The 27,999-nt window shown below is 50.5% G+C and overlaps 12 protein-coding genes across 12 annotated transcripts; 9 read left to right on the forward strand and 3 right to left on the reverse strand.

The window, feature by feature from the left end:
• Window positions 1-383: 383 nt before the first annotated feature.
• On the reverse strand, window positions 384-3,736 carry IAQ61_009877 (uncharacterized protein; the record flags this gene model as incomplete). The annotated part of the gene is made up of 5 exons (XM_066098568.1): window positions 384-1,574; window positions 1,636-2,152; window positions 2,233-2,644; window positions 2,834-3,504; window positions 3,618-3,736. The coding sequence occupies 5 exons, from the start codon at window positions 3,734-3,736 to the stop codon at window positions 384-386; spliced, it is 2,910 nt and encodes a 969-aa protein (XP_065951395.1).
• Window positions 3,737-4,102: 366 nt separating this feature from the next.
• On the forward strand, window positions 4,103-4,909 carry IAQ61_009878 (uncharacterized protein; the record flags this gene model as incomplete). The annotated part of the gene is made up of 1 exon (XM_066098569.1): window positions 4,103-4,909. The coding sequence occupies one exon, from the start codon at window positions 4,103-4,105 to the stop codon at window positions 4,907-4,909; it is 807 nt and encodes a 268-aa protein (XP_065951396.1).
• Window positions 4,910-4,928: 19 nt separating this feature from the next.
• Window positions 4,929-6,589, forward strand: IAQ61_009879 (uncharacterized protein; the record flags this gene model as incomplete). The annotated part of the gene is made up of 2 exons (XM_003837807.2): window positions 4,929-6,003; window positions 6,061-6,589. The coding sequence occupies exons 1-2, from the start codon at window positions 5,870-5,872 to the stop codon at window positions 6,587-6,589; spliced, it is 663 nt and encodes a 220-aa protein (XP_003837855.1). The 5' UTR covers window positions 4,929-5,869.
• Window positions 6,590-7,247: 658 nt separating this feature from the next.
• IAQ61_009880 (uncharacterized protein) lies at window positions 7,248-7,973 on the forward strand (the record flags this gene model as incomplete). The annotated part of the gene is made up of 2 exons (XM_003837806.1): window positions 7,248-7,582; window positions 7,664-7,973. 2 exons carry the CDS (start codon window positions 7,248-7,250, stop codon window positions 7,971-7,973), a joined length of 645 nt encoding a protein of 214 aa, XP_003837854.1.
• Window positions 7,974-8,378: 405 nt separating this feature from the next.
• IAQ61_009881 (uncharacterized protein) lies at window positions 8,379-9,456 on the forward strand (the record flags this gene model as incomplete). The annotated part of the gene is made up of 3 exons (XM_003837805.2): window positions 8,379-8,537; window positions 8,604-8,936; window positions 8,984-9,456. 3 exons carry the CDS (start codon window positions 8,379-8,381, stop codon window positions 9,209-9,211), a joined length of 720 nt encoding a protein of 239 aa, XP_003837853.1. The 3' UTR covers window positions 9,212-9,456.
• Window positions 9,457-9,536: 80 nt separating this feature from the next.
• On the reverse strand, window positions 9,537-10,974 carry IAQ61_009882 (uncharacterized protein; the record flags this gene model as incomplete). Its single annotated transcript, XM_066098570.1, has 4 exons — window positions 9,537-10,285; window positions 10,336-10,420; window positions 10,471-10,586; window positions 10,635-10,974. The coding sequence occupies 4 exons, from the start codon at window positions 10,972-10,974 to the stop codon at window positions 9,537-9,539; spliced, it is 1,290 nt and encodes a 429-aa protein (XP_065951397.1).
• Window positions 10,975-11,273: 299 nt separating this feature from the next.
• Window positions 11,274-11,634, forward strand: IAQ61_009883 (uncharacterized protein; the record flags this gene model as incomplete). Its single annotated transcript, XM_066098571.1, has 2 exons — window positions 11,274-11,301; window positions 11,429-11,634. The coding sequence occupies 2 exons, from the start codon at window positions 11,274-11,276 to the stop codon at window positions 11,632-11,634; spliced, it is 234 nt and encodes a 77-aa protein (XP_065951398.1).
• Window positions 11,635-14,534: 2,900 nt separating this feature from the next.
• Window positions 14,535-15,484, forward strand: IAQ61_009884 (uncharacterized protein; the record flags this gene model as incomplete). Its single annotated transcript, XM_066098572.1, has 4 exons — window positions 14,535-14,623; window positions 14,701-14,768; window positions 14,793-15,242; window positions 15,313-15,484. Exons 1-4 carry the CDS (start codon window positions 14,564-14,566, stop codon window positions 15,482-15,484), a joined length of 750 nt encoding a protein of 249 aa, XP_065951399.1. The 5' UTR covers window positions 14,535-14,563.
• A 2,213-nt stretch (window positions 15,485-17,697) lies between these two features.
• On the forward strand, window positions 17,698-18,206 carry IAQ61_009885 (uncharacterized protein; the record flags this gene model as incomplete). Its single annotated transcript, XM_066098573.1, has 2 exons — window positions 17,698-17,876; window positions 18,101-18,206. Coding segments are annotated over 2 exons (285 nt in total), but the record flags the coding sequence as incomplete, so codon positions are not given.
• Window positions 18,207-19,128: 922 nt separating this feature from the next.
• On the forward strand, window positions 19,129-19,917 carry IAQ61_009886 (uncharacterized protein; the record flags this gene model as incomplete). The annotated part of the gene is made up of 3 exons (XM_066098574.1): window positions 19,129-19,224; window positions 19,646-19,804; window positions 19,861-19,917. Coding segments are annotated over 3 exons (312 nt in total), but the record flags the coding sequence as incomplete, so codon positions are not given.
• A 1,127-nt stretch (window positions 19,918-21,044) lies between these two features.
• Window positions 21,045-21,344, forward strand: IAQ61_009887 (uncharacterized protein; the record flags this gene model as incomplete). The annotated part of the gene is made up of 1 exon (XM_066098575.1): window positions 21,045-21,344. The coding sequence occupies one exon, from the start codon at window positions 21,045-21,047 to the stop codon at window positions 21,342-21,344; it is 300 nt and encodes a 99-aa protein (XP_065951402.1).
• A 1,106-nt stretch (window positions 21,345-22,450) lies between these two features.
• Window positions 22,451-27,696, reverse strand: TOP2 (DNA topoisomerase 2; the record flags this gene model as incomplete). Its single annotated transcript, XM_003837799.2, has 3 exons — window positions 22,451-23,893; window positions 23,943-26,918; window positions 26,965-27,696. The coding sequence occupies 3 exons, from the start codon at window positions 27,694-27,696 to the stop codon at window positions 22,451-22,453; spliced, it is 5,151 nt and encodes a 1,716-aa protein (XP_003837847.1).
• Between the last annotated feature and the right edge of the window lie 303 nt (window positions 27,697-27,999).

The following is a 27,999-nucleotide window of genomic DNA, read 5'->3' on the forward strand; positions in this document are numbered from 1 at the left end:
GCGTGTGTGCGTGGAGTGGAGGGTGTATATATGTATATGTATATGACTATATGACTATATTCCCACCACCCCTTCTCTGGCACCCATCTTCTTCAACCTTTCTTGATACATGAACACCCGATTTGAATCCCAGAAGCCAAAACAGCAGGGATGGGATAGATGTATATAAGATACAAAGGATTTGGAAGGATATCCTTTGTGCAGCGTAATGTATGATGGATGCAATCCACGGGTGAATAGTGGAAATCTGCATCCGTATTATCGTGTCATATGTCCAAGTCGAGCGTTTATCGTTGTAACTATTTTTTTCCTCCTAAAAAAAAGGGGCAAGGCAGAAGGCGTGTCGAATTCGACCAACACATCATCGACCAACTCACTCCATCTCAACCCACCAACCCCCCTAACCCGCCAAAATCAAACTCCCCATCCAAATCCATTGTGAATCCAAACTCGCCATCGTCCCATCCCTGCGCTGTACTCCCCGATCCATCTACACCTACACCTACATGGACATGTACATCTACACCACCATCCCCATCTCCTTTCCCCCCCGTCCCCAACCCATCCAATCCCTCCCCCTGACCCTCCACCCCAAATCCAAGCAAATCAGCCTCCCAAGGCAAACCCTCAAACCCACCCTGCACATCCATACAACCCGCATCCTGCGTCACCGCCTCCACCGCACTCTGCATCTGCAGATCCAGCACATCATGTACCTGCGCACCCGGCGCACCATCGAGCCAGTAGCGCTTCGTATGGCGGGGATGAGAAGAGCCCGCAATTCTGGTGGAGAAGCCTGGCTCCCCGTTTTCGCCGAAACAAGGGCCGTTTGGGCCGGCGCAGGCGAGTTCGGAGATGGGGTCGAAGAGGGATAGGGGGGGTTTGGTGTATGGGGATTGGAGGTTTTGGAGGCAAGGAGGGGAGATGGAGGTGGAGGTGGAGGTGGAGGGTGGAAGTGTTGATGAGTGGGGAGGGCCGAAGCGGGTTGAGCCTGTGAGTGTGCACTGGAAGATTGCAGCGCGGTCCTGTGCGGTTGTGGATGTCGTCGTTGCAGCTGCAAAGGTGGGGAAGTTGTGCATGTTGAAGCTGGGGTCCAGGGTTGTGTTTGCGTGGAGGCCGAGATCTTCGTAGATGGTGTGTGGGGACGAGGGGAGAGGGAGGTGCGAGGCGGGAGTCGAGGTGTCGAGGCCGTGGGCACGCTTGAACAGGGCGAGCCATTCCGGGTTGTCGGCTGAGGTTTGGTTCCAGGTGTCGTCGGGGTCGCTGTAGAGGATGTTGCGGGCTTCGCGCTGTAGAAGGGCGTCGGTCATGGAGGCCGCGCCGTGTTGTGCCATGTATTCGCGTGTGAACTTTCCCAGGCGAAGGGTGAGAATCTCCCAGCATGTTGCGTTGGGTTGTGCGGTGGGCTTTGAGGAGGTGGTGTAGTCTTTTGGTGTGGTGAGGAGCATGGGCCCGATTGTGGAGGGATTTGCATCTTTTTGATAAGCCGCGGATAGATCGCTTGTTGGGCTATTGCCATTCGAATTCGCGAGCAGGTTTTCTAGATCGTTGCCGTCGTGCAGAATGTTCGCTTGCTGTGTTGGGTCAGTGAGCCGGACTCTTCACGGTGATCCGCTATTACTTGGGGAAACATACCTGTAAGCTTGCAGAGTTGCTGGCACAAAAAGGAAAGGGCGACAACTTCTCATTGCCAATGAGATATGGGGGCATCGCATTGGTAACATGCATGGCAACATGAGGATCCAAACCACGGCACCCCTTCCAATTCTTCATGTCCGCTCCACTGCGGAACTCCTTCGCCAGATGATCGACGCGCTCCTGCCATTTCTCAAACGTCATGCCACAGAACCCACATCGAGACTTGATGTACTGGGCCTCGGATTTCCAGGAATCCATACTGGGTATCATCTTGCAGCCGTGCATCAACCGCAGATGCTGCCTCAGATGATCCTTGCGGTAAAACGTTCGAGACTCGGGGCCTTTTTCGTAGCAAGCGACGTGGTTATGAGTAGACAAGTGCTCTTTGCTCGGATCAAGCTCGTCGCAGTAGACACATCTCGGCTTGCCCGTGGTCTTGTCGGCTACGATCTCGCCAATGGGTGCACACAGCCACTTCTCAAGCGATAGGTGCAGGCTTTTCTCGTGACGAGACCTGGTAGACTTAGCTGGGCTCGCTTTGCGTTATCTGGCGAGAGGAGTAGTCATGTCATGTTAAGAAAGAACGGTACTTACCAGTCATACTTGGACTTGAATTGATCGGTGCAGAAAGTGCACTGAAAAAGTCGTGGGCCAGCACTAGCATCTGCCTTTGGCGGTCGTGTTGGGAGGCGGCGTCGCCGACGTCGTTCCTTCGATTTCAGGCTGGTCATGGAACCAAGTGAATGCCGGGAACCGTACGAGTAGGCAGAATTATGAGATCCAAGTGAGCCAGACGACATGTTTGTGAAACCAGTTTCGAGAGACGAGATGGAAGGTGCCTTGAATATGGAGAAACTGCCCGTACTGTGGTTTGACGTGTCTTTGTGATAGCTACTGCTTAGACTGGCGGATTCTGGTGGATCAAAAGTTTCGACGGCCTGGGCAATGGCTGTCAAGGGCGCCGGTTCGTTCTCAGGGGGAGAGTGCTTCCATCGTTCAAAAGGATCTGTTGCGAGTTAACCGAGGACGTTCTGATGCTGTAAAGGTGCCGTATGGACTGCTACAATAGCCACCGCCGAGGCTACGCATCCCACGTTTAGACTCTTATCGCATACGCAGAATCTCAAAAACTTTCCAGCTGTTGCGGCTGCCAGAGTCTTGTGGGATCTGGTAAATTGAGGATCGCTATACTTACTCAGAGACTCCCATGTCCTCCCTGCTGGAATATTGATGACTGCTGTGGATGGACGAATACTTGGTGATGAATTTCGCTTCGGTCTGGACTTGTATCTACGGCGCGTGTTCGCCATCCAATTCGATACTTGGCCCAGTGAGAGGCCGGTCTGCTGCATCAGGGCTTCCTTCTCTTCTTCGGTTGGGTAGGGGTGGTCAATATGAGCAATCATCCAATCCTTCAAGATCTTCGTGGCCGCTCGCGGAAACCTGGTAGCAGCGGCTCCTTTCTTGGAGCCTTGCTCTCCTTCATTTTCGTCTTCGATGGGACCTACGTGACCTAGGCTTCGCAGTTGCTTACGTCCAGTAAGCCCTCCGTATTGGTGAGCATCGTTCTCTGTCACAACGTCTAGTGTATCCAGAGCAGTCCCTCGCATTGAGACTTGTGTCTTGTCAGGGTTGCTGAAGCTGCATGGGCGGAACAAAGCGTTGCATGGCGAGCAGCATTTCGACTGTTCTTGTCCGGAGTTGTAGATGAAGCATTCGAGGGATTTTGATCGACAGTATTCACAAGGCTGAACAGGTTTTTGGTATCGAGGCAACCAACTGGAAAAGTCTGTGTTGAATTCTGCACTCTTGGTAGGTGTCACGGTAAGTTGGGAAGGTTCTCCAGTGCTGTCGTTGGAAGCATGGCTTGGTACTGTTAGCCCATGCTCGAACTGTGATTCCGCGTAGCCTCATCGATAGGTAATGGACGATCTAGCTTCCAAGACCAACAAACATGTCGATATGTAAGATTCACTTGCCTCTCCTCGTTTGGTAAATTTGAAAAATCTAAAATCGTGTTTTCTTGCGATTCCAGCATGGCTGCCTCCCCAAAGTCGAAGAAGTCGGCCATATCGGAGCCCCGATTGGGAGTAGTCATGGCGACGAGCAAGACTGGACCCGGGTTGCCCAATGATTGGGTGTCAACTGTCTGACTGCAATAGTGAAGAACAAGTGCACGCCCTCCGACACGATGTTGTAAGAACGCAGAATGGCCATAAGGCGCAGCGCTCTTTAGAAGAATCCATAAAGTCGATACCACCTAGATCGGACATGGCCAAGAGTCAGCGTGGAGTCAAACATTGACATCCGCTAGGCAAATATGGGCTTTCAAAGGGCGCGCATGTGCACGGTCTTCTCAACCGCTCTGCTTATTATCCGATATGAGACCAATCAATACCTCGATACCGCTGAATAAGCATCAGCTGCTACACTGGGCCATGGCAAGCTTTCTATCGAGTGGTGAATGACGGCAGCCGTCTCTATAACAGCCGCAGTCGGAAGAATAAAGAGTCATGTCAAAAGCTTCGTCATGGCGTGTGGGATGATTCCATGTGGTGTCTCGCCGATGATCTGCATCATGGCATACACAGCTCCAGCTGAAATATTACCCTCAACCACGAATCGCATTTACAGAACAGCACTTGGGCGCATGGTACAGTATCTAGAGGTATCGGAGCTAGATGCCTCGAGTCTAGACTTCCATGGGCCACTCCAAGGTTGCATGAGGTATAGCTGGCTGAGGAACATCAGCGTTGATCACGAAGCCACCACGGTGAAGAGGAAAGATGATAGACACACCCAGCACATACAACACAGTTCTTTAGAACTGCCATCGTTCTGTAGAAGAGGTGCGGTGTGTGCATCTCGCGTCGGCTTTTGGGCCGAGTTGACGTGGGGGGTGTGGTGTGGGGGTTTGCAGTCTCCATCATCACGTGCATGTCGTTCGTCACGTGCCTGTCGTGTTCGGATCTCTGGACACCAATGCAGGACAGGCCTTGGCGAAGATGAAGATGGCATGTCCCGTCCGATATTCGGCATGTGCTGTGCTGTTTCACGGTCAGACGCAGAAGGAGAAAGTTACTCTACTCTACTGTGTTGTGAATTGCATGTGCATGTGACGTCAGAGCCGAAGGCTGTTTCACTGGGCGGCCTAGAGGAGCTGTCCAGGTCACGTGCATTTGTGACTGCAGCCATACTCCCCTCTACCACAGTACAAGGACTAGTGACTACCTACACCGTACAGAAGCATGCATCGATTGTGACCAAATGACTCTCTTCCTCTCCGGCATGTTTGCTACATTGGTTACTGGCATCTATGTACCGGTACCTAGGGAGGCTTCAAGGTTAAACCTAGGGCTTTCTACCGCATGACCATTCCCCCACCGATGGCCTCACGATGCGCCCTGCCTTTTACTACCTATCCCAATAAACAACAAACCCCAGAGCCTAATCTGTAAACAGTCTATCATGTAGTTGGACGAGCATCACCAGACGAATCGTCGTCACCATCTCGCTCACATGTCGCTCTCCAATATCTCTGCCCAGACTTTCTTCCGGTGCCGGTAGTTGCAGGGGATCCTAGAAGAGGTGTTACACAGTTACAGTACTATCGAGTACTACCCATATCAAAGTAAACCCGCTCCGGCCCAGGCGGTCCAGACAAGTCTTGACTGATTGCGCAAGGCTGTCGGCGAAGCGCGGGGTACAGGTAGTAGTAGAAGCTTGCAGACAACCATAGGGCTGGCAGGGCACGACACATCACCACCGTGGCACCACAACTTCCCGCCAGACAGCCAGACAGCCAGACAGCCAGACAGCACGAATTCGGTCGCTATCGACGGCTGGATGAAACAACTCTCCATGGCTTTCCGTTTGATTCTCCACAGCGTTGATCACGCCCGGCTTGGCGTACGGTGAGATCGAGAGCTCCGTAGCTTTAGCGATCTGCCAGCTCATAACGCAGCAACACCCCATAAGCTACTCCAAGCTAGCCAGTCCCCCGCTGCCTGTACTCCACAACGGTCGTCATGTATCCTCTCATTTGTCACCGCCTGTACCTGAACTAGTGAGCATAAACAACCGTCTCCAGTCTTGCTCCACCCTTCTCTCCTCATCGGCCTCGTCTTGTATCGCGTCTTCAACTGCAACAGGTCACGCCCGGCAGCATCTCCTCCAACCCCCTTGGAAATAGATATGAACAACGGTGCATGCTGAAGTCAGTACTTAGGAAATGGATGAAGCTCCCAACTGCGCAATTTGCAATGCACCTGCCTATCCAGAATGTCCCTGTGAGGCGGACAGGCTACAAATCGCCGTCAAACAAGCCGAGATGCGGATGATGGAAGATAGACTGGCAGAGATCCGGTATGTGGCCATGTTCTCCTACACACCGTCCATGTCGCCCTGCTGACCATGATGTAGAGATTGGGTTATCAACCATGCCCGTCAACACATTCTCAATGCCTTTGAGCGACTGACGTCCAACCGTAAGGGAATGCACGCCGCCTATCTCGCCTCTCTGCCCAACTACGAAATATACATGCGCTACTCTGGCCATCCGCCTATCCACCCAATGTACTTGTCACAGCTGCAGGCGCAAATAGCAGACGCAAATGCCGACTTGAAACGCGGCATAGACGCCGACTGGCGAGCATCCGTCCTTCGCTATCCTGAGGTTTTGGACTACTTCTACAGTCTTGTGGAACTTCGATTGCCGGATAGCCGATCGCGGGAAGTCATTGAGCCTCCCTTCGCAGCTGCAGGTTACGCCGACAGGGGTTACTTGATGGGTCTCGAGAAAAAGACGAAGAAGAAGAGGAGAGACCGAGAAGGATCGGTGCAGCCCGATGTGCAGGCACTCAATAGAGTCATGCATGTACCGCCTCCAGTAGCTACACCCCCGATTCCAAACTATCAAGCGCCGCCACCACCTGGAGCCTACCCGTACTAGATGCGTGCACCCGATACGTTCACGCTTTCCGATGTAACGACGCGACACTACCAACGACGTAGGTACGGCAATCTTCAGCATACTCGGCGCCTTCCTTTTTGCTCTTTCGGTCAATTTGATAATGGTTATTGAATGGTTTGGGTTCATCCACACAACCAGCGCATAGCGAGGAGTTTGCTAATTTTAACTTTCTTGCGCGGGAGATGTAAGTCTTGATGCTGAACGACGGGACAACAACAGCTGTCGAGGTATTCAGGAATTAGAAACCCCGTTGTTCTTAGTAGAAATTTAAATTCATTGTCTCCCAGTTTGAACCTGAAATACTGTTCAACGACCAAATACAGTTCTCAAAGTCTTTATAAATTAGTATGCGCTTATAAGGCATGACTGAACATGGCATACCATCACTTGCATGGTTGATGGCAGATGGTCGTGGCCCAGCCAGGGTCAGTGCTTCTCTTGGCAGTGAACTTTCCAAGGACGCGACTTGGATCGAATATCAACCCCTCTAACGACGATTTCAACACCTGAATCACTTGCGCGCCTCACAATCCCTGTGAAATATTATAGATAGAGTCCACTACTATAAGCGATTCACCACAGGCCTCCATCGACGGACTGCGCACACAGCGCGCAAAATCACAAACCACTGCCCACCATGAGCGGCAAAGCAGGCGCATACGGGAGCAAAGGTGGAGGAGATACAGATTTCAGAAAGACATGGGACCGGGAAGAAATGGCCAAGAAGGCCAAGGACAGAGAGGCCAAAGATCGTGAAGAAGCAAAGGAGAGATATGAAGCCAAGCTGGAGGGTAAAACATATGGACGGAGAGCGTCGACGCCCGAGGACTTGAAGCAGACGGAAGCACGGTCGGAGAGGATTGATTGGAGCAAAATGATTGGCAAACAGACGCTCACGTCAGCGGCTGCAGCTGTAGGCAAGAGAGGACGTGGTGCGGGTGCATACTGTCAAGCGTGTGATCTTACGTTCAAGTAAGTTTTCGCTGGATGACCATGGCAATGATGATTACGACGATACAGACGATGATTATGGGCTACGCTAACTGCTTCCAGGGACAATATTCAATATGTAGAGCATTTGAACAGCAAGCAACATTTGGTTGCAACAGGTCAATCTGGCGAAGTAAGACGTGCCACCGTCGAGGAAGTGCGCGACCGCCTACGATACCTCAAGCGGAAAAGAGACGAAGACAAATTCCTAGAGGTTACAGATCTCGACACACGTTTGGCCATGAACAAGGACAAGATGGAACAAGAGGCAGAAGAGAAGCGCCGTCTGCGCAATGAGAAGCGGAGAGCGAAGAAGAAGACGGATGCGAATGCCATGGAATGGAAGGTCGAAGGCGACGGCGTCATAAGCTGAGCACACCGCTTGCAAGGCTTGGTTCTTTGCAATATGCACTTTGTGCAGCGAGCTTTGGCCGGGCGATATGGAGTTTTCAGCGTTGTACAGCGCGCTTTCAGAGCATTTTTCAGGAGTTTACTCGTGGAAACAGTAAGAAATGCTCCTGTGCTATCGGTATAGCACATGGGCGGATTCGGTCCGTGCTTACCAAGCCAACTATCACCGACCCGAGAACGGAACGTACCCCGATCGGCCCTCATTGTTTTAAAACTGCATTGATTCTCCCGTTGCATCACTTCTCCGCGATTGTCATTGCAAGTTCTTCAATTCTACTCCGTACAAGGACCTCTATCTTTCCCGCTATCTTCCCATCCCTTCTAGGCATCATCAGAGACCCTAGCTCGGATCAGTTATATCGACATCATGGCCGAAAATGCTCCCAAAATCACACTCTACACCAATCATCGCTGTCCGTGGGCCCATCGCGCTCACATCGTGCTCAGGGAACTTGGACTTGAATACGACGAAGTCATCATTGCACTCGACAAGCCGCGAGAGCCATGGTACCTTGAAATCAATCCTGTACGTTATTCAGTGAAAATATCATCTCGGTGCTTGTTATACTAACCCTACCTTTCTTGTTTCCAGCGCGGTCTCGTACCCACAATCGACTTTAACGGCGAGATCATCACTGAGTCTGGCATTGTTGTGCAATTCCTAGCTGATGCGTATCCTTCACATGTTCTCCCTGCTGCTGGCTCAATTGAAGGAGCACTGAAGCGTGCGCGTATCAACTTCTTCGTTGACTCCTGGTTTTCCAAGGTCGGCAGCTATTGGATTCAGATTTTGAAGCAGGATAATGCGGAAGAGAAGGAAAGATTGGGGAGAGAGTTTGTCGAGACTGTGGCGAAGGAGATTGAGCCTTTGCTGAAGGGTGCTGGGCCCTTCTTTGGAGGCAGCAATAAGATTACGCTGGCTGAGGTACGAATGCTGCGACTGTAAAACTGTCCTGTGCTAATCTCTTCTAGGCACTCGTCGCGCCCTTCATACTGCGCATTTACGCCTTGGCTAAGCACGGCCGGCTTCCGCAGTCTATCATTTCAGGTTTTGATGCGCTGCCTAACTTCTCAAAATGGGCTGCTGAGGTCATGAAGCAGGATAGCGTTACTTACATTTGGGAAGAAGAGAGCACAGTGGCGGTCCTCATGAAGAGGGTTGAGACCATGAAGGCTCAGGCAAAGGCGGGTTCAAAATGAGCCTGGTATGCGTGGAGTTTGTGTTGTATGACCTCGGTGAAATTGGATAACTATTCATGTTTCCTAAATTACATTTGCAAGGGCAACATCACTAAAACAACGAGCCATGCTCTACATAGGGTGTGGAGATACCAGAGTGAAAATAACACAAATGAACTAAAGATCTCGCGCACACAACAGGAATCCAAACCGTATGCAAGACCACAAATACCGACGATGAGCGCTCAAAAGGCTACGAGACGTCATGTGACGACAAGGGAAGAAACGCATCGCCGACCTTGGCGCACCCTCCAACAGGACATGACATTGAAGAAACAACACGCACTCAAAAATGCGATCCTCGACGCCTTCGTTTCATCGGTGGTTGCGTGTGACTATCTGTACTGAGTGACAACAGCATCTGAGCTGCATCCATGTCAGTGTTGGTGTGGCCATCGTCATTACTGGACCCTCCAGATGTTCGCCCGCTGTGGCAGCTATCAACAGTGGCGGCTGTAGGTGGGCGGGACTGCTGATCGTCATCACAATTGTCACTGAAAGCTACTTTGGACAAGGTTCGCTTCGTCCGGAATGACCCCTCACCGTACTCGATGGGAACTGAAGTACAGGCAAGTGTCCCTTGTTGGTATTGTGTACGAACTGGTGAGGCTACGGTGAAAAAGTCGGCTGGGTATGGCGATCTTGGCGATAGTGACCTGTTAATGGGAGTGAACTGACTACGAGGAGACACCTGGGGCGAGCAATAGTACTTGTCGCTCCGATCTGTATCAGTCCCGTATCCGCTCTCAATATCCGTTGGTCGCACACGTCTCTCCATCCGATCTCTCGGATGGTAAGAATTTGAAGCCTCCGTGGCGAGAAGGTACGAAGGCCCTTCTTCTCGAAATCGCTTTGTCTCCCTGGTGCAGTGTCGTACTATGGCTGGCTCGATGATAAACTTTGCGTACCGAGGGTCGTGGGGATGAATACATAGGTCAGGGAAGTCGGCGCCGAAGACTGGGGTGAGCGCCCAACGAATATCGTAGCAGAAGGTCGCAGCAACTGCTTTCGCTGCTTCATACGGGAACCAGTAACCTGCAGCATGTCAGTATGTTGATCTGTTGTAGATAACATCACTGGCTGACCTTGACACACTAGAGCACCTCCTGTTATGCTGTAGCTGATATCCTTAAGGCCGGGATTCTCTCGCAACGCCTTGGCCGGTATCGTCTGTACGGGTCAGAGGGACAGAGTCTTCATCATGGATATGCCTAACGTACCTTGGCATACTTGCATGACTTGAAGAAGGGCGTCATACGAACGAGGCCAATATTGTAATCCCACACCACCACGTACTCCTTGTCGTCGCTAGGCCGCTTGTACGTGTACTGGAACACTGTCATTCTGTTAGCAACGTTGAACGGTCCGGGAACACCAGACTTACTCTCAAAAGCGTCTCGGCCTGTCTTTTCCAGAAAGTCCTTCTTGTCACTATTGTATGGGATGTGCCGGACACCCTTCCTGGAAATCTGGCCCGCGGGAAAGACTTGGAATCTACGATGCTGGTCCTTCAGATGCTGATCATAACCAGCTTCATGTGGAGGAAAGTTGACGTGTCCAACAGTCTTGTTACCCTCGGTGAAGACCGGAGCATCTTTCGGAACTCTCTGTCGTCTTGAAAGGCCAGCGGTGACCACCGGACGAGATAGTCGTGTTGGTGGCTCGGGACTACCATGGAGAGAGCTGTCGGTACAAAACGGATTCAGTAAAGATGATATCTTCATCTTTCCAAGCAAAAGATGGATACTTCAAGGTATGCAAGGCTGATGCTCTGACTTCGAAAACTGTCGCGGCGTACCGGTATCTGGCAAGGATGGGGGCTTGAGAAGGCAGAGAATAGGTTGAATGATGAAACGTAAATGTCGTGGAACTATAGTCGCTCCAGATAGGCAAAGGTTTGATGGCAGCGGTTGGAAGCGGGAGGCTGATGGTCGATGCGTTTGCGCAGTGCTCACGAGGACGAGAAGGTCACTCTCAACGATCATCCAACTATACCAACGGACGAACAACTCCACTAAATCAGATGGGATCTGAGAATTGCGTCAACTTGCGTACATGCTGAATGGGCTCCTATTTTGGCAACGTACGTACGTTAGAGGAAGATTTGTAGTCGACACACCTGCTTGAGGCGTCAGCTTTGTGGAGATGTATTCTCGGCGCTGGGCCGTACTTCAATAGGACTACGTCACTTCCGGACAAACGACACTGTCCCGTGGCAGTTTCCAGGCGAGCCTTGTGGAGTGTCCAACGAGAAGACTTGCTCGGCTATCGTGAGTTCAGACGTCCAGAGCCTGATCAGCGGTCTCACAGCAGGCCGACGACTACCAGAAACAACAACCACGAACGTTATTGACACGAGTATGGCCTTATCAGGTGAAGTCTGATGATAGAGAATGGGGATACAGTGTGAAGTGTATATGGTCGAGAGATGTTGACGGTGCTGTCGAATATGATCGATCAGCGCGCCGCAAATACTAACGAAGGTACTTGTTCCGTTTACAGCTGTGCTTAAGAGGCTATACTGTACCCTTTCTTCGGCCCGCTAGCACACACACTCAGCCGACTTGCGTCGCCAAAGCTTGCCCGAGCGTCATGCAGCCTTGGTCCGGTGTGCAAGTGGATAGATGGGGTTTCAGCACGCACACTAAGTGGCTTGATATGTTGCGAGACGGCAGAGTCTGTGATTGGGCCAAACGATGCCTAATACATCCAAGTGCTAGGCAGTGAACAATGCGGTGGTAGATGGAAGAGGTCGAGGGAACTGCGTCGCACGGTGTCAAACAGTCAATCGCTGTGAACCCTGCATTCGAACAAGGACTTCTTTTGTATGACCCCTGTCCTGATGCTTTTCAAGTTGGGTATGTATCAAAACATCGCCAATCAACGGATAACCGTGCGTATTGGTCGCAATGATGCGTCTTCCCAACTTGCGTCTCGACACAAGGTCACTGAGAGCAGTGGACAAGTCCTTTTGTTCCTTCCAGATTATATAGTAAGCTGGACGGTTTTCTTGTCACCCTGAATGAGTGTCAACAGGCAAGGTGGTTCTGATAACGATGGAAGCGTCCCCCTAGTATCGATCTTCTACAACCACCAAACTCGTTGCGACCGTTTTCGTACCCAACAGCCTCGTTCGATCCAGTTTAGGAGACAGGGACCGCCTGTCATGCTCCGTTATGGAATAGGGACAAGAAGCGATTTGGTACCTTGTGATGCAGACAGCCGATGGATGTACCACCACCGCACGAGCCTTTTGGGCCAACATTGCAAACGTGGATCTTTCTTGTGCGAAACATGGACGCCTGCACTGCCGCTCAAAGCAGGGGTAGAACTCTACAATTCGCATTGTCGGTGTAGACATGCGTGTTCCTACAGCTGCTACTGAGCGTTTGCCGCACCGTCGACAGCCATGTCCCCTGAAATGCAAAGAAAATGAATGTACTCCCCCACAGACTATCCTGAAGCAACTGACAACCAATCCTGACAGACGATATCCAGCACGGGATTGACTAGACACATCTCGCTGCAAGCCTCGTCACCTATTTGTGAGACTAGGCTTTCGACAATGAGCGTATGTCTAGCAACTGCCTGACCGGAAGATCGTCAACAAAGAAGACTGATTCAATCCCGCAAAGCTGCGTTTTTTGACCGCTTGTCGGTCGTCTTGCGCAGGAAAGCGGTGTTTTTGTCTCAGTACAGACCAGGCAAAGGAGACAAAGGCCAAGCTGCAGCGCAAGCTGTCGGGACCCGTGATCACTGCTTGATGAGTGGCTGCTTCAAGACAGTTCTGGAATCACGATCTCACGAACCTGGCCTATGGACATATGTATGCGGGGCCGACGCATACCCACTTTCGCAGCCGCTGTCACTGCGCGTGGCCGGCGGTGGGAGATTCGAACAACTCACTCTGCCGTCCGGTCAGAGGAGGGTCGACTTTACAATCATACATACTTTTTTCCATGATTGGGATATGTTGCTGACCTAAATACACCACCTCGCCTATGACAGTGCAGGCCATTACTGCATGGAGCCTTGACGGAGAGCGGCCAAGTACCGTGGCTATCGACTAAATCACATACCCTCATTCAACCCGCTTCCGCTGGGCTACACGAGCCCTGGCAGAGAGTACGGTAGGTGTTTCAGGGCCCAGAGCGGTCAGGGGCTTTGCACACGTTTAGTTGCAAACGCGTCACTATCACTCGAGTGGCGAGTGCTCCCTAGGTCTCGGCTCAAGTATTGATGCAACTGACACACAGCTGCACCCGAGTTGTTCGAGTCCGGAACTGTTCCTATACTCCTGAGCTTGTTCGTCGGCGAACCTGATACTCCAGCGTGGAACATGTATTGGAGGCGTATGAGTCCGCGCCAGGTTGTTGCAGACGCCGACTTTTGCTATTGGTTTCCAGCCGGTTCTGTCCAATGCTGTTGTCGCTGGGTATTGTTTTTTTTATCAGCATGTGAGTGGATTTAGCGTAGGATCGGCTAATAGACTGCCTTAAATTGAGTCGTCATTGATCGAGTGCGTTTTCTCTAGCCTGGCTGTAGGGGAATGGTTTTTGTCTACATCCCAAGTCCTACATTCCTAGAAGTTTCTAACGTATAAAAAAAGAGCAGTAAATGAAAACAGGTTCCGGCCACTGTATCAGTATGAGACTACTTTGCTTTTAGACGTCAGCTCTGGTGCTGCTTGCCGGTACACTACTCCCATCTTGCAAACGCTTAATCACTATTTTGAAGTGGCTTCTGGACACGCTCGTAGTGATTCATTGCAAAGGTATTCGCATGAGAACGGGTGCCGAATTGCAAACTCAGCATGTTGAGGCTGATCTATTCAGCCTCATTCTTGAGTACGATTGATTGCAGGCATATTAATCAGTACTGCAGATGCTGTCCCCTGTTGCTCCGCATTTTGCATATTCTAAAAGAGAATGTTTCTACAAGTCCCAGCAATAGTCGCAAATTGACAAGCGAGCCAATCTAATCACTTCCACGAAGTAATCGGGATAGCTACTCGCCCCGAAAATGCGTACGACAATTCAAGCCCTACTTGACTCTTGTCGAACGAGTGATACTCAGTCGTGTACACTGTCGGCCGCTTTCAGACAACTACCATTGTTACAGGAGTACTGGTCCTGTCAGACCTGTATTGCACGACCATAGGGCTCCTTGCAATCTCTCGGCAATTTCTGTCAGCCAATATGAATGCTGATTCAAGACTCTAGGGTGCACATAGGAACATTCGCGAATGTGGCAGGGATCTCATCCTATTGCCCGACAAGGGCAGTCTGTCCCAAGCACATTCTCAGGAACGACATGTTGCCGCTAAAGTCGCCAATACACCACGCACAAACTTCTCACAGCAGTGTTGTTGAGGTCCGTTAACCATCGAGGGCAGCCATGTTGTGTTCACGCATCAGACATATGCTGATGGCTGCTGTGACGCATTCAAGCTTTGTGGCGCTGATGGCATGGTTGGACAAGCCAATTTCACAGGCGAACTACATGTTCTTCTCCGCAGGTAGCTGTGAAAATATGCGGACAGAGGCTTCACAACCTCACGATCGTACTCTTACCATGATTTCAGGACGGCTCGGTGCATCATTTTGAAGGCATTGCGTCGAAGTGTCGAAGATCGGATCATAGGACAAGGACACGGCCCGCCCCCTCTTGTACCGGTACCTGTACCACAGCCTGGAAGTGTATTGAAGAGTACGCAGAGTGTTCCAAATGGTGAAAAGGCCTCGACCTTGGGGACTACTGCTCTCCTACTAACAGTGAGGCTAGTCTACTTAGTGCCCGACGATAGCTCAGCCCAAATGCCAGGTCAAGCGAGCCATGCTACACCACGCCATCTCCATGTGGTAAATCCAAGATTGGTTGGTTCATCACCAGTCCACAATTTGTTGCATCACATATACCGGCAGTGCATTGACTTTGCTCGTCTCAAGGAAACCGGATTTGATGGCAGAAAACATAGGTACTACAAGAATGGGTAACTTGTGCGGTTTTGACAGTTGACAGGTTACATTGTGCGAGTCTTTCCGAGTACACATGACTGACAGATGTCACGACCAATCAGGACCAGGCTTGCAACACAGTACGCCTCACAGACCAGGCTTCTCTGCAATCTACTTTCTACGCCTTTGTGGTCTCTTGGACAAAGCCTCGTCCACCTCGGATGCGCCGTCTGAGGAGACTTTAGCACAACACTATCTTATCACCATTACAACATAATCTGATTCAGACACCCGCCAGCACATAGGGTCATACAGTGTCATGGGGCAACGCTTCGAGACTGATTGGCCACTTCCATCTCACCACTTTGACAAATATTGCCTTACCCGTTTGTGCGATTCTCCGTCATCTCTAGCGTACGATTGAAGCTGAAGCGCTGGAGAGCAGGCTACGTGTAAGTATGTGTGGACTTGTCCACAAATCGCTTTGTACTTCGCCTAAATCGACGGTAAACGTGGCCGCCACCATGTCGCAAGCCTACGTCTGTCATTCACAGGCATTCTGTGCAGGCGCATAGGCCTGCTTGCAAACACCCGCAGTCAGTTGCGGGAGTGGGAGTAACCTTATGCCTAGTGGTGCTGGAGACGTTCGATAACGACCCCGCACACTCACTGTCCTCAAGCTACACTAGGAGAAGAGATTATAATGTATCACTCGATGAAGAGACGCTAGGGGCCTTGAGGTATAGTTAGGCGGCCTCCAAGGTCTTCATCTACAGACCCGTAAGGAGCGGGCCGCAAGTGTGTAATGCGGAGTCTTAGTTTGGTGGCCTCATCTGCCGCCTTCAGACTACTTGTGAGAATGGGTTACTTCGACGGCCTTGATAGTATAAGCTAACATGATGATTTGTCAAAACCAGATGGCATACTCCCTCTCCACTCGTTGCCTCACACAACCCCCGAGTTCTCTTCGAATTAGACCCATCTTCTCATCGAACCATGTCCGAGTGTGGCACCTGGGTCAATGCACCTAAGATCCGATCTAGAAGTTCCGGCAGTGAACGGTGACGCGCCGTCGGTCATTTCTTCCCGCCGCCAGCCTAGTCGGGATAGGCTATTCACCGTAACCGCATCCAGGCTCCACCTCCGCTCTGGACGGGTAGTTAGACTGACTGAACCTACCGATCAGTTGGGTACCCAACACTTCTAGCCAGCAGAAGAACCACTGAGCTGTCTTGATGAACTAGCAATTCCCAACTCCTTGGACTGTTTTCCCGTCCACGACTTGGCATAGGATATGTTTCTTTGATGCACTTTTCCACTCGGTTAGGGGAAGTAACCGGCGGTTTTGCACTACTTTAAGGAGAGAGGAGTCGTCTGTGGCACATTCAACTCATTCTCTACGAATCGAATGGTTGAACATGGCGTCTACATACTCCACCTTTATCTTTCTACTTGAGGACCTCCAGATTGCCAGCGAATCAGCGTGCAACAGGACTAAAACCAACTACACGTCTCCCAAATCAACTTAGCTCTGCCGTCTCCCCCCGTGTGATCACACTGCATGTACACTCTCACCTCGTACCTTTTCTCATAGCCAATCCGTCGGGCTGAGCTGTGTTAGCGAGCCAACGAAACGGGGAAAAGATTATGTGTGTCTCGAATCGCTAAGAAGGAGCCTTTTTATTGGAACCTGACCGAAAGATTCGACATATGTGCTGGTAGCTTCATGCACGCTGCGCCAAGGCGGCACGGATTCGTGTGTTTTACTTGGGATTGGGAAGCGGGAGGTAAGCTGGGTTACGAGTATGCAGAGAGAGTACGATGTATGTTGCACGGACGTAGGATGACTTGGTTTCGAGAAATGTTTCGCCGTGGTGTCGGATTGGCTGGGTAGGACATGGTGTGGACTGGTATGGTGTGGTATTCTCTAAAAGTGAAGTACGGAAGGGTGATGGAAGGGAACGATGTTGGTACTTGTTCGCTCACTGATTTATTGGCTTGCAAGATACTGGTTTACTATCATTTACCAAAGTCTGTCCTTCTGCTCGCTCTGTGAATATTGGGTTATACGTATCTGCCTACTGCACAGATGATAATACAACTCGCGCAAGTACGATTGTGCCCTGAATTTGAACAACTGTAGGAGTAGGGACCTTCACAAACAGGGCCTTGTAAGATAAGAGAAATAATGAGATGTGTATCGCAAAAATTCCAAGAAAGATGCTCTTGTTTCGATCACTTATCATTTTATATACATAGCCAGCAGTCTTATATGAGCTCTGCATGGTCCCAGGTGCTCACAATGACTTTTATCAAGTGTAAACCTGTGGGTCCGCCGAGGTTAGAAAAATCGGTTTTCCTTTGGCTGTCGAGCATGCAGTTTTCTAGCAGCAAAAAATGCACACTGCTACGTTTTTCGTAGGAGGTTGATCGCTCTACTTTCCTGTACAGGAGCGAAATCCTTGACGCTGGGAGCAAACCTCCCTCAAGCAAGGGCCCAAATACCTACGGTATACAATGTATGCGCTGATCAATCTACGACAAAGGAGCAGATCGCCACAATTGCCATTTGAATCGACCTCAAACCAGCCCACTAACCCGGCTCTCCCGACCGTCTCCGGTTGCCGCTTCACAGGATTTACCGACACTGGGAATTGGTCAATCCGAAAGTGAGTCGGCTGTAATACGGACGCTATGAAGGACACATGATGCAATCTGATTGTGCCAAGGTACTGCAATATTTGCCGCGCGTACGTACCGGTACTGTACACACCTTCACAAAGGAATAATAGTAATATCTACGGCGTTTCTTTATGTTTACCAAGATACCAAGCACGAATGGTGGAAAGCTCGGATAGATAAACAATCAAGTCTACCTACTACGGTACTTCAGACTGTGCCCTAGTTTTGGGGCGTGGGGAACTCTATCCTTGCCTGATTTGACTAGGCAAGGTCAAACATTTTTCGATGTCTGCTTGCGCATCGAATACCGCCGATAATCGTGCTTGGACTAGTATAATATTTTGTCCCGCCCTTGACCTATCCGAACCTATAAATCGCATTTTTTCGCCTTGTTTGTGGGCACTGCAGTGGCCAATGTTGGAGGGGAATAGTAGGGAAGTTTTCATACCCCAAAGCACAAAGTGCCTATGGTACTCATCAACTGAAAAGCAGACCTGCAGTTTAGACAGTGAGAAAAGTGGGGATGTGTAGATCATACAGTTGGCCCAAGGCAAAACAGATACGAAATCTAGATTCAATTGAACATTACAGTACCGGTACCCCTGCACAAATAATCGCCTCAGTTGCTTTTTGTTACTGGTGGAAATACATTTGGAAACTAAGTGTGTCATGGTCATGCCAGTACAATCACTATAACTGTGATACCTTCTCGCGATGGTGTGCAAGCGGGTCCTGTTCTTGAGAAATAGAACGTATAGAAGTCAGCCAGAACTCATTCCTGGTGTTGCCAAGGCAATCAGCCAAGAGCCAACGATGAACGTCTTCATTCTACATATATGATCAGACGGACCTAATATAGTGGCCCAGACAATACACGAGTCATTGAGCTGTAATGTCTCCTATTCCCGCCCCGTTAAAGTGGCCCCGTTAGACTATATATTCACTCTGCTTCGCGTGCACGGTGGATTCCATCATCTCCAACACCTAGGATAATCTCACTCGAATCTACTCCGTAGTCTACATTCCGACATCATATCTTTGTGGGGAAAAATTCGCACTCATACCTCCAGACTCTGTTCTTCTGAATTTTTTTAAAAAAAGATGAGACTATCTATTGCACTTTCCGCCTTGTTTGTCACTCTCGCAGTTGGACAGACTGGTTTCGAAAACAATGATTTCAAAATCAGAATGGTATGGAAAAGTTTTTACCTTGGAGAATAAATCATTAACGGAAAACAGATATGCAGTAGTCAGGGTTGCTCCGAACATACTCAGCAAGACGGTCGATATAGGCATAATTCTGAGAGCCCGTGGATACCCTGCGCACCAGAACATGTAAGCCGATTTATCAACTTGCAATCTAAACTATGAACTAAATGTGCTGTAGCCATGTCCCCCCAATGGCAATGGGTGTACACCTCGCAAGGGTGAAAATCTCGCCAACTGTTCTTGATAAGGATATCGCGAGACTGGGCACGGGGCACGTGTGGATGGTTGTGCATCAATTGGTATAAGTCTGCCTCATCTATCCTGCTGGGGATATATAGGGGGCTGCGCCAGCCCTAGCGTGGCTGGCGCGGTCCGCTGTGTGCAACCGCATCAGTTCTGGGTAAACATACCACGGACATATGTTAGCTAGCACCTTCCTCTAGTTTTGATTTACTCGAGGCAAATACAACATAATTTGCACGTCAGGTGACATGTTTGCTAATTTCTGTATGCTACGAATTCACACTTGACGGGCCTATAATTATAGATCGATATGAGCCTCGCTTCACGTATTGCCAACTTGCCTGGGCGCCTTGCTCATCAGAGTGAACCCAATGTAGCTGGTAATAGCCCTCTTACTCCTGCTGCTGTTGTAAAGCCATTCGCTAATTCAACCCAATTTGCCCTTGGTTATGATGCGACTGTTGTAAGCGTGTTTATACGGTATTATACCTAATTTGTCCAGACTACTACTGTACACAGCGTTTTTCTTTGAATATTGAAACCTCAATTAGTAGTGCTACTACGGATGCTAGATAGCAGGTAGGCAAACCGTCGTGCAAAGATGCTGTCTGATGCCAGATCGATGAAGACTGGACGTACATTGATTTTGCTTTGATTGCTGCAACTTTTATCGCCCTCGAGCATTGTACTCAAACCAGTTCCTTTGCCATCCCTTCATCACATCTTTGTTATGCTAAATACCTGCCATTCGTATCCCTCTGGGCTCTCTTCTACTTTGCATTCACGATGATGCTATCTGCCGTACTTTGTGTCGTGCTTGCAGGTCTTGCAGCTGGAAAAGAATAACCTACAGCAATGATAGTTCCCTGCTATACAGCAAAAATTGTAATGTTAAAGTAAACCAGCTGTGCGAAATTCAAATGACGCGGCAGATATTTGCGGCACATGTGGCCGCGATAATGGAAATCGGAAGCGTATTATAGGTGAAGGTTATAGATGACTACCTTGGAAGACCACATTAGCTGCGTGAGAAACTCAATCATCTCATTGACTAATGTGTTTACAGCCGTACCGGACTAATCTCACTCCTTGTACTCCTGTTGGCGAAGCAACCCCAACTTCAATCGTATCTATGGCCAAATGTATGGGGCTACTTCTACTATCTTGAATCATGTTGGTGGTAAAACTACCCATGTCAGGATATAGCTGTATTTGAAACTTAGAGCAGGCTTGTGATTAGGAGATTAAAGCACTTACACACTGCTTAGATGCACACTGTGCCAATTAGTGAGGTTTTGCATAATCTGTCCTTTTATAGTAATACAGTACTGGGACTTCTTATCTCTGCATGCACTGCCTTACACCCCCTGTGTAAGCAAGACCCGCCGCGGACCGACAGTACTATTTATATTCTTAATACAAAAGTAATCCTAGTACACACCTATAGTCAGCCAGCAGCCCGGGCTCCGTTTCATGTATACGAGCGATCGGGCCTACTACAAAAAATTAATTCATGCTGCGCAGTCTTCTGTTGGGATGACCCAATGGCTCTAAAAATACATATAGTATACCCTGCCCTACGTGCATTTCTTCCTTCAATCCGTTGTTCAAGTCTATTCCTGCATATACTACAACATCATCATCCTCTTCAAGACCTATTCTATTTATCCCTCTAGGTCCTTTTCTTCTATTTGTCAATCAAGATGAAGCTATCCACTACCACACTTTCCGCCCTGCTTGCTGGTCTTGCCATGGCTCAATCAACATTTTGGGTAAATATGGTGTTCTACCCTACAACACATACAAAAGCCGCTGACCTAAAACAGGCATGCAAATTAGACGACGCATCAGGGACCTGCTACGAGTTCGCCAAGGTAGATGGAAAAGATTCTCGCACTCCGAATGAACCCGTTCCTTGCCTCGAGGATAGCGTAAGCAGCCATCATCAACAAAATAAACAAAGCAACAACCTAATTGTTTTCACAGCCATGCAAGGCGCCTAATCACAAATGTACTCTGTGGGACGTAACAATTAGGCAACCCAAAGGAACTACGCCAGGTGCATATACAACTATGGGCAGGTGCTCTTAATGATGCATTTCGGAACCGTGTGTCAATTGTCAGAGGTAGAAATAGCGAAGAGCTAGGCTAGGTAGAATTCCATCAATCCTCTCGTTTCGTCTGCAGACATGGATCATCTCCTTCATGCTTTGCGTACACGGCAAGTAGCGCGAGAACAAGGGAAAAAAACCCAGAAACATGTTTCTCTTTTTCCCAATTTCGTTTCATGGGAGAATACCCGGACGATGCTCATGCATCAATCATACATGAGCTGCCAAAAGGGAGCATTGCATGGCACCGACCAGTTTGATGTCACTCTGAATCTCTCGTAGGGTATCCAACTAGAATCAAAAGCTCTTGTATCGCCAGAGTTCTACACTGCCCTAGTAGTACACTACACTCACCTTCGACCTTCAATCAAATCCCCCACTTCACACCCTCCCACGCTAAACCAACCAACCTCCACCCTACAACCATAAACACACTGCTAGAACAGGGATAACTACTGTACCGGTACCTACCGTAGACGCTTCATCAAGCCGACAGCTCAGATCACTTCAAGACGAGAATAAGCTCAAGATCAACAACATCTCAAAAGAAAACTTTCAATCAAGATTCACATCAACACTACTACTATACATGCACTCCTCATCCCCATCCCTATCCCCTCCCTCCCCCTCCCACTCCCGCCAAAAAAAAAAGGCGCAAACGCCATAACCCCCCAAACGCCCGTTTAAACCCCCATGAAATCTAAATCCGAATCCGAATCCAATTCCCACCCCACCACGGACGGGAAAAGGAAAAGGAAAAAGAAAACAAACAGCCATAGGCGATTCCAATCAATTCCATCCCATCGGATCGCATATCCCAAAGTATATTGAAAGAGAACCGGAAAGAGGAGAGCAAGAAAAACACCATCACCACGACCCAGCTTACAACCACGCCACCTTGATGCAATGCAATACCCATCCACCCCCGCCCTTCAACATATCCCCCCCTTCCAATTCCATCCCAACCTCTTCAACAAAAACTCCCCTACCCCTAATCCCTACTCACTATCCCCAAAACTCGCCTCACTCGCCTCATCCCCATCCTCCTCCTCATCATCACTAACCACATACCGTGCCGGCTTCGCAGCCGCAGCCCTCCGTCCCGGTCTCACAGCCGGGGCACGAGCCTTGGGCGTAGGCTCTTGATCGTCATCAGAGAGGATACTATCAGCAATAGCATCCGCGTCCTCCATGTCATCGTCCGAGTCCACGGGCACAGGTTTCTTGGCCTTGGGCTTGGGTGCAGCGGGCTTAGCTGGAGGTGCTCTTCCGTTTTCCAGGATTTTTCTCGCGTACGCTTTGGCGGCGGGGCTGAGGACGGAGGGCTTCTTGACGGGGGCGACGGTGGGTGCAGGTTTAGTCTTGGGCGCGGCTTTGGAGACGGGAGCCTTGAGTTTGGGGGCGGGTTTGCTTGCGAGGGTTTTCTTGGGCGCGACGGAGAAGTCATCGCTGTCGTCCGAGTTGATGGTGTCGTTGATGTTGCGGGGAGGTGGGCGTTGGGGCGATGATTGAGCCAGGCCTTCATAGTTGGTAGTGTCGTCGTCGCTGAGGTCGGCGGGAGAAGCCTTCTTAGCCTTGGAAGCCTGAGCGGTGCCGTTGACGGGAAGGGTGGCGTTGGAAGTCTTGAACATTGGGGCACCGTTGCTGCTGCCGCCGATGCCCTTGACCATCAGACTGACGTCTCCCAGCATATCGTCCTCGTCGGAATCGCTGTCGTCGCCGGCGTTGTATTTGGAAACGGCCTTGGCTGCGGGACGAGCGGTGCGTGAGTTTGTGATTGTCCGTGGTTTAGTAGTAGCCTCCTTGGCGACGGCAGCGAAGACGTCTGTATCGTCGTCATCATCGTCGGACTCGATGACCTTCAACGGCTTCTTTGCAGGTTTAGCTGCTGTCGGTCGGCCTCGCTTGGGAGCAGTAGCAGAGTCGGATGTACCAGGTCTATCATCCGACGCTCCATCCGTCTGTGGCGTAGCCTCCTTCTTAGCAAGATGTGATAACAACGTGCCCTGTTTCTGTGGTCCTCCAAGCGCACTACTTGCTTTCAAAGCATCTAGTGCTGAGGGCTTCTTGGCTACCGGCCGGGTACTTTGTTGCAAATAGCTCAGTAGACCCTCCTTCTTCGGCTTTGCCTTTTTCTTGACAGGGCCAAAGTCGTCATCGGAATCGTCCGAGTCACTGCCATCCATCCTTCTCTTCTTCTTGCCCTTGCCCTTGGCAAGACCAAGCTTCTGAGATGCGCGACGAGTGATGCTGGCGACCTTCTTCTTACGTTTGTTCTCTTGCTCGAGCTGCGTGTTCCACTCTTCGACAAACGCATCAAGGTCAACATTCCAGATGTCCTTGGGAGAGAGCTTGATGAGGGTGTCGATCTCCTCCTCTTTCTCGCCAATCTGCTTTAGCAACTTCTCGACTCGCTCCTGGGTCAAGGACCAGATGGCCATCTACTATACATTAGTCGTGAACCTCGACAAAAAAACACAAAGTACTTACACCCAAGAGGTAGTCATAATCGCTGGCCGACGCGCCGGCCTCGGTCTCATCGGTATCTTCCTCATCCTCTTGAACATCGTCAATCTCACCAGCCTTCTTAGCATCATCAACCTTTGGGATGGGTGTGAAGCCAAGCTTCTTCAGCTCCTGCACCAGTGCAAGCTTCTTCTTCTTCGACACAACCAGCTTGCCATCGATGATCATCTGAATAAACTTGGCCTGGTTGGTCATCTTACTCAGCTCCTTGTGCATGACCTCGAGCTGGTGCTGCTTTCGCTTCTCGTAGTATCGCAGACGAACATGGTAGAACTCTTCGATGATATCCAGGACTGTTGCGTACTTGTGGATGCGGCCATGGGCATCGAAGGCAACGAGGTTGGTCGTCGACTGCGGCTTGAAGAGCTTAAACATTTCTTCTAGTCCCTTGGCAAGAGCTGCGGCCATGTACTTGTCCTCCATCTTGATGATGAAGTGCACACGATCGGGAGTATTGTAGTCGATGTAGTCCTTGATGAAGGATGGTGTCTTATCGGCCTTGATGATCTCTTCAAGCTTCTCCTTGAAGTCCTGAGTCCAGTATCGAACGGGAAGCTCCGTGACCTCAACCTCGTTGTCCCCGGTCTGGCGGATGGTGCCCGTGAACTGATAACGATTTTCGCCAAGTTCCTCGGTCCTGCCGGTGAAGCCCTTGTACCATGGAACCATTGGCCGCATGTCCTCCTTGGTAGCGCCTTCCTTCATGCGAATCCTAATATTGTCGATAATCTCCATGGGGTTGAAGTTGGGAATCTCAGAACTCCACCCCGTGCCGATACCACTAGAACCGTTGATGAGGATTGTCGGGAGCACGGGAATGTACATCTCAGGCTCAATCGGTTTGCCATCTGACTCGCCATACTTCAGCAGGGCATCGTCGTGGGCATGGAAGATACGTCGAGCAAAAGGCGACAGACGTGTGTAAATGTACCTGGCGCTCGCAGCATCGGCACCACCCTTGAGTCGCGAACCAAAGTTACCACTCGGTTCCAGGTAATTGATGTTATTGGTGCCGACAAAATTCTGAGCGAGCCCGACAATCGTACCTTGCATCGATGACTCACCGTGTGCGTAATCCGTGGTACCAGAGACGGAACCTGCGAGATCGATGACCTTGACATCCTTTTTGATGTTGCGTCTGAAACAGGTATACATGACCTTTCGCTGACCGGGTTTGAGACCGTCGATGACAGATGGAATGGAACGCAAATTGTCGGCCATGGAGAAGAGAATGAGCTCCTTGTTGACGAAGTCGTCATAAGAAATCTCTTGTGTGGTAAGATCCAGATGCTGGCCGGGAACAAAGTCGCGCAGCCACTCCTTTCGTGCATCAGCCTTCTTCTTGGAGAAGGCCAGCTCGATGAGCTTCTCCTCTTCCTCACGCATGACTTGGAAGCTCTTCATGTGGGTGTCGAGGTCCTTGAAGTAAATCTGGGCATCGGGAATGTCACTGGTTCCCAATCCCTTGAAGTACTTGTGCTCCCAGCCCTTCTCATGCTTGTGCTGCTCTTTCCACTCCTCATACTCGGGCATGGAGAAGAAGCTCTTCAGGCTGCGGGGGTTCTTTGGATCGCCCTTCCAGACCTTGACAATGGGCGTGATAAATTCAAGAAGAAAGCCGGGGATCTTGAGCAAGCTGGGGAATTGGCACTGGAGGAAGTTGATGAGCAAGCCTTTGATGTGGCTACCGTCGTGATCCTGATCCGTCATGATCATGAGATGACCGTATCGCAGGCTCTTCATGTCGGATACCGTGTACTCCTTCTTGTGTTGAAGGCCCATGAACTTTTTGATATTCTGAATCTCCGCATTCTTCATGATCTGGTCGACGGTGGCGTCTCGGACATTGAGCAGCTTACCACGCAACGGAAAGACACCAAACAGATCCTGATTCACAACAGCTCGTCCCGCCAAGGCAAGCACACTGGCCGACTCACCCTCGGTAAGAATAAGCGTGCACAGGTGACCGTCCTTGGTCCCGGCCTTGTTGGCATCCGTAAGCTTCGCATTGCTGATTCGATTGCGCTTGTTGCCGTCCGTCTTTTTCATCATCTGGTCGGCTTTTTGCTGGGCAAAGTGCATAATATTCTGGATGACGTCTGTCTTCTCAATCGCCTTCAAGAACTTGTCACTCAGTACAGGCTTACTGCCAAATTGACTCGACTTTGTCGTCAATTGTTCCTTGGTCTGCGAGGTAAAGGCCGGATTCACAATCGAGCAGTTGACGAACAAGAAGATGTGGTTCTTAATCTGCGCTGGCTTAAGCTTCACGGCAGCCTTGTTCTTCTTATTGACGATCGCCAAGAGCCTGTCGACAATCTGCTCTGCTATGTAATTGACGTGAGTACCTCCAGAAGTCGTCGCGATCGAGTTGACAAATGAGACCTGGTTGAAGGCACCGTCAGATACGGCAAAACCAATGTCCCAGCGGTCGTGCTTGTCGGTGATGATGACGTTGGCTTCCTTGTCATCTTCGCTCCTGCCCTGCTCGCGGGCAATGGATTTCGTGTACATCTCCATGTATTTTGCAAAGCTCGTGACCTTGACTCGGTCGCCATTGAGGTAGACTTTGACGCCGCGCAACGTTCCAGCAATGTCGTACGTCCTGCGCTTGACCATGGCCTCGAAGTCGTCGTCGATGCCAGTCATACCGAACCTGTCGTAATCCGCCTTCCAGCTCACCTTGGTGTAGTCGTCGCTCGACTTGAAGTCGACAATCTTGGCCTTGCCCATCTTGCTCATATTATCCGTCCAAGTCTGCTTGTACTTTTTCTTTTGCTTCGAGTCGACCGTCTCGACTGTGAATTCGGTACTAAAGACGTTGCAGAGCTTTGCACCGTAACCGTTCCGACCACCAGTGACCTTTTGCTGGTTGTCGTCGTAGTTGGACGAAGTGAGCAAGTGACCAAAGATCATTTCTGGGACATAGATACCGTGTTCCTATGCTGGTTAGTGGAGCTCGAGTTGAGGAGATCGGCAAGCCTACCTTGTGTATCTCAATGGGAATACCCTTGCCGTCGTTTTTGATCGAGATTTCGCCCGTCTCCCGGTCGAGCGTGACTCGGATCTCGCTCATGTTCTTATCGTTTTGCTTGTTGTCTGCCGCATTCACAAGAATCTCGTCAAAGATCTTGTACAGACCGGGTACATAGGTAACATCGCGGAACTCCATAGACTCGGTCGAGGAGTTGTAGACCCACATCTTGTCGGTTTGTCGCTCGACAGAGCCGATATATGTATCTGGGCGCTTCATGATGTGCTCCAAATGGGTCAACATCTGGTATTTGTCGCTGGCCCCTCCCTTTTTCGGTTTGGAGATTGGCACGTCCTCTGCACCATCCATCCCAAAACTCTCGTTTGCAATGTCCGCGAGCGGCTTGCCACTGCTCTTCTTGGGTGCAGGAGCCTTCTTCTGCTTTGGGGGAGTATCGGCAAGGAGCGAATCGTCTTCATCGTCTCGCGGTGCATCGGCCATGTCGATGTCGGAATTCTCGTCATCGGAATCTGGGCGCTTCTTCTTGGGCACCGCTTTCGCCTTGGGCTTTGCGGTTGCGCCTGGAGGTCGTCCGCGAGGTTTCGCAGGACCCGCTGCCTTCTTTGGTGCAGCAGCAGGTTTGGCCTTTGCCACCTTTGCAGCCTTGGCCGGCTTTGCAGGCGGGGCGAAATCTGAGCTTGCGCCGTCGTCAAAGACGGAGTCGTCCATTAAGGAGTCGCTCATTGCGATCCTAGCGAGCAGCGTCGACTCGCAAGACGGGGGAAAGGTTATGTGTTGGTAAATGGCCTGAGCATGTGATTTGAGCGGCGAGAAGGCGAGGGGGCAGTCGAAGGGAGGCAATGGGGGAGAGAAGGCGGATGTGGAGTCGTTGTTTTGAAGGCAGCGCGCACTGTTTACTTTCGCGTTGCATGGGCGCTAGTTGACGCAGGGAAAGCGCGCTAGTGCAGCGATCTTGATTGCTGATTGGTTGAGATGCTGGCGCAAATGTCGGCGACCGTGAAAACACCATCAAGTGAGTGGTGATGG

Source organism: Plenodomus lingam (genome assembly GCF_022343315.1).
Source record: "Plenodomus lingam strain CAN1 chromosome Unknown contig_7, whole genome shotgun sequence".
Classification (NCBI taxonomy): Eukaryota; Fungi; Ascomycota; class Dothideomycetes; order Pleosporales; family Leptosphaeriaceae; genus Plenodomus; species Plenodomus lingam.